Source organism: Octodon degus, unplaced genomic scaffold (genome assembly GCF_000260255.1).
Source record: "Octodon degus isolate 3935 unplaced genomic scaffold, OctDeg1.0 scaffold00245, whole genome shotgun sequence".
NCBI lineage: Eukaryota > Metazoa > Chordata > Mammalia > Rodentia > Octodontidae > Octodon > Octodon degus.
Window position 1 is genome coordinate 377791 of NW_004524821.1, and position 3779 is coordinate 381569.

Genomic DNA, 3779 nt, shown 5'->3' on the forward strand with positions numbered 1-3779 from the left:
CACATCCCCGCCTTCCCGTCGGCGGCCCGCAAGTGCGGGAGTGGCGGGCTCGGCGCTCCGGGTCGCGTGGAAGCGGAGAGCCCAGGTCCCCCGCGTGGGGCCGGCGCGCCCACAAGCCCGAGGCCCGGTAGGGACGGAGCTACGCGCGCGCCGCCATCTTGCCGCGGAGAGGACGGGGAGGGCTGCGACGCCTCGCGGGGCGGGTCCGGCGGGCTGGGGTCCCCGAGGCCGGAGCGGGGCCTCGGCCTCCCCGCCACCCCGCGGGCTCGGCTGCCCTCGGCCCAGACCCTCCCTCTCCCCTTCCTCCGGCGCTGCCCGCGGCGTGGAGGAAGCGCTGGTCCCGGGACCCTCCCGCGAGGCCAGGAAAGGAGTGTGGGCCCATTCTGCAGGCTGGAAATCGAGGCTTAGCGTGGGAGGAGACCTGCACCCGGGCTTCCAGCGCGATCGAGGCCACGGAGTTCACGCCTGCTACCAGGCTACCCTTCCCCTCTGTCGCTGGAAGGGGCACGGGTGCAGGCAATCAAGAAGGGGCGTGATTAGCAGCTCCTTTGTTTTCATTCCTGTCTTTCTTCCTCTCTGCCCCGCCCCCCTGGGCTCGCTCTCCTTCTAAAAGAGTTGCCTTTCTGTACCATCCAGGTCAGAGCTAAGGACATACCCAGAAGCCAAGCCATGGATCTACCTGCACGTAAAGAAAAATCCAAAGTTAAAGAACCTGTTAGCAGGGTGGAGAAGGCTAAGCAGAAATCAGCCCAGCAAGAGCTGAAACAAAGACAGAGAGCAGAGGTGAGCGCTGAGGGTGGGAGTGTCTGTGGTCTGCCAGAGAAGATTCTGGAATAGAGAAACAGTAAAAAGGGCGGCTGAGGGCCAAAGACATAGCTCAGAAGCGCAGCGCCTACCTTGGCAAGCGCAAGGTCCTGAGTTCAATTACTGGTACCAAAAAAAAAAAAGAGAAAGAACTCGGTTGTGATGAGGAGCCCTGCCTTCGTCCAGGCAAACAGAGGTTCTCTTAGCTTTAAAGGGATCGTCAAGATTCAGAATGGTGACAGGACATCCCCTTACTAGCTGGTCTGCAGAGGACCCTGGGCTCAGAGCTTCTATGGCAAGGACCTGAGGGAAGAAGGCAAGGGAAAAAGAGATGTGTAGGGGAGGGGTCAGAAAGACAAAGAGCCAGGGTCACAAGGGCTGGATTGGTGCAAAAGCTATGGGGTAGTTACTTAAAGCCAAGTAAGGGCCCAAGCCTTAAACTCACTAATGTTTCTTTGTTCTTTCATCACTTAACAATGATTGTGAGAGTAAAAAGCTTTAAACTGTTCCCATTGTAAATGCTAGTCCCCTTTTGGTTTTTTTTTTTTTTTTTTTTTTAATTTCAGTATATAAGAAAAAACTTGCTGACCTTTTTATTCTCTTTGCTTTTGAAAAAGTTAAAATTGCAGAAAATCAGACACTATTAATTATAATGAACACCTGATCGTCAAAACCCAGTTGGGAATAGTTAGCATTTTGTCATATTTTGAAGTTCTTTTTGTTTTTGAAACAAGGTCTTGCTACATAGATCAATGTGGTCTTGAATTCACTGTGTAGCCCCGGTTGGTCTCAAACTCCCAGCAGTCCTCCTGCCTCAGCCTCCTGAGTGCTGAGATTACAGGCATGTGCCACTATGCCCGGCTTCTGGGGTCTTTTTAAAGTATGATGAAAATTAGCTATACTTTTGAAATCCCCTTTGTCTGCTTCTGGCCTTAAAACTTTGTTCCAGGGGTTGGGGAGATGGCTCAGTGGAATATGCACTTCCCTGGCAAGCGCAAGGACCTGAGTTCAATCCCCTGTTCCGCAAAAAAAAAAAAAAAAAAACTTTGTTCCCTCCCCGTGGGTAAAGCACTGTTTTTTCCTGCAAATATATTAGTAGATGTCCCTGAACAATATAATACAGTGCTTCTTTATGATTTAAATTTTCACATTAACAAAATTCCATATATTTTGCTTTTTGTATTTTTTTAGATATTCATGTTAACCCAGGTATGTAGTTTATTTTCATCAGTCTTTACTCTTATTTTATGAACCCATTTTAATGTATTTCCCCATAAGATTTTTACTTTTCCAAACATTGATGTCTTCTTTGGCTATAATTTTTTTAGAACTTTAGAAGAATTGCTGGGTACAGTTTGCCAAATTACTTTCAAGCTTGCATCCCACTGGCAGTAGAAGAGTTGTCTCAATGGCTCATTTCTGATCTGATACTTGATCTGATCTCATTAACAGATACTGAGCTGCTGCTTTGTGGCCAGTACTGTTTTAGGAACATGAGACACATGACCAGACCAAGTGGAAAATCCTTGCCTTCATGGTTCTTAAACACAATAAGCTTAGCATTTTTTAAGTTACATTGTAAAGTCCAATCTACCTGTAGGCTAAGGTAGAGCATCTGCAAGCTGTGGTCCAGCGCCTTAACAGATGGCTCTGCCCTTTGATTTTATTGCTTTATGCTTTGGTAAACAGTTTTGGGGGTTTCTGTAATAAACAGCTCTATACAACAGCCTGGTAGATGTTGAGGACATTGTTTGTGTACTTATTGACACCCTTCCTGTGAAGTTTCACAAGTTACATTATTTGTCTGATTTCAAATCCCAGTTTTCATGTGACCTTGAACAAAACATTTCAGCTCTCTGAACCACATGGAGGTCCTCCTTAGGAAAATGAGGTGTATCTTTTTCACAAGATTGAAAATGAATAGAAATATTACATGTTGAACACTTGGCACCAAGCCGGGCACAAAGAAGGCCCTGGATGAAAAGCACTTGTGGTCAGGAGCCAGCACACTTTCAAGTGTTTGGCTTCCTTTCGTCACAACTCTTAAACAGCCAATCGTGTTCATGTTCACTTGCTGAGATGCGCAGCTAGGGATTCAGTGTAGTGGCAGCTGGCGCTGGTGGAGCTCTTCTCTCAGTGTCCCTGGCCCGAGCCGAGCCTGCACACTTGGGAACGCATAATCCCTACACAAGGCATGTGTTATTGTTGTTCCCACTGCACCCACTGCCAGGCCTTCCTAGAGTACGGTGAGTGTATCTAAAGCACGACCTGCGAGGCAGGTCTGGACCCTCACTTGAAACTGAAGTGATATGGCGGGAATCCCATAATTACTGAGGGGCAGACCTAATAGGCCTCTGACCTTTATCTGCTTCTCATTTTGCCCTTTGCTTTTTCTTTATTGCCTGGAATGTAATGTAAGGTACAAGTGTGACAAGATGCTTTGAGAGAGAAAAAGACACAGTTTCCATTCAGCTCTGTCAAGATGCCACAATGCAGGAAGTTAGATGAGAGCGATGCGGGCTGAAGGGGAACAGAGGCACATCTGGCAGTGGAAGCGTCTTTTGCCTCTGCTCAGCACCCTTGCCTTCTTGAGCAAAAGTCTTTCGTGCCTGCCTTCGACATCCCACACATTCACATCCCTCCTTTCCTGGCTTATTTTTTCCCTCCTACCTCTTTGAGAAGTCTCCAGGAAGCTGTAATACTCAGTTTTCACATGCTTAGTAGATAGTTAACAAATGAGCCAGACATAGTGGTGCACATCTGTAATTGTAGCACTCAGGAGGCTGAGGCAGGAGAATTGGAAGTCAGAGACCAGCCTCGGCTACAAAGTGAGCGCAAGGCCAGCCTGAACTGCATAGTGAGACCCTGTGTCAGAAAGACAAAAAAGGAAAAGAAAAACAGTTAACAAATGAATCCCAGCTCTCATTAGACTTAGGCAGGAGAATCACTGTGTAGTCAAGGCCAGCCTGGCCTCC

At 47.9% G+C, this 3779-nt stretch overlaps 1 protein-coding gene across 1 annotated transcript in view; it reads left to right on the forward strand.

Moving 5' to 3' along the window:
- The first annotated feature begins 6 nt into the window (after positions 1–6).
- The window catches only part of Svbp (small vasohibin binding protein), a 6153-nt gene continuing 2380 nt past the window's right edge, over positions 7–3779 (forward strand). Inside the window, exons 1-2 of the mRNA XM_004645936.2 lie at positions 7–127; positions 637–783. Of these exons, the coding sequence (XP_004645993.1) occupies positions 670–783 (114 nt within the window). The 5' untranslated portion in view covers positions 7–127; positions 637–669. The remainder of the gene's footprint in view (positions 128–636; positions 784–3779) is intronic.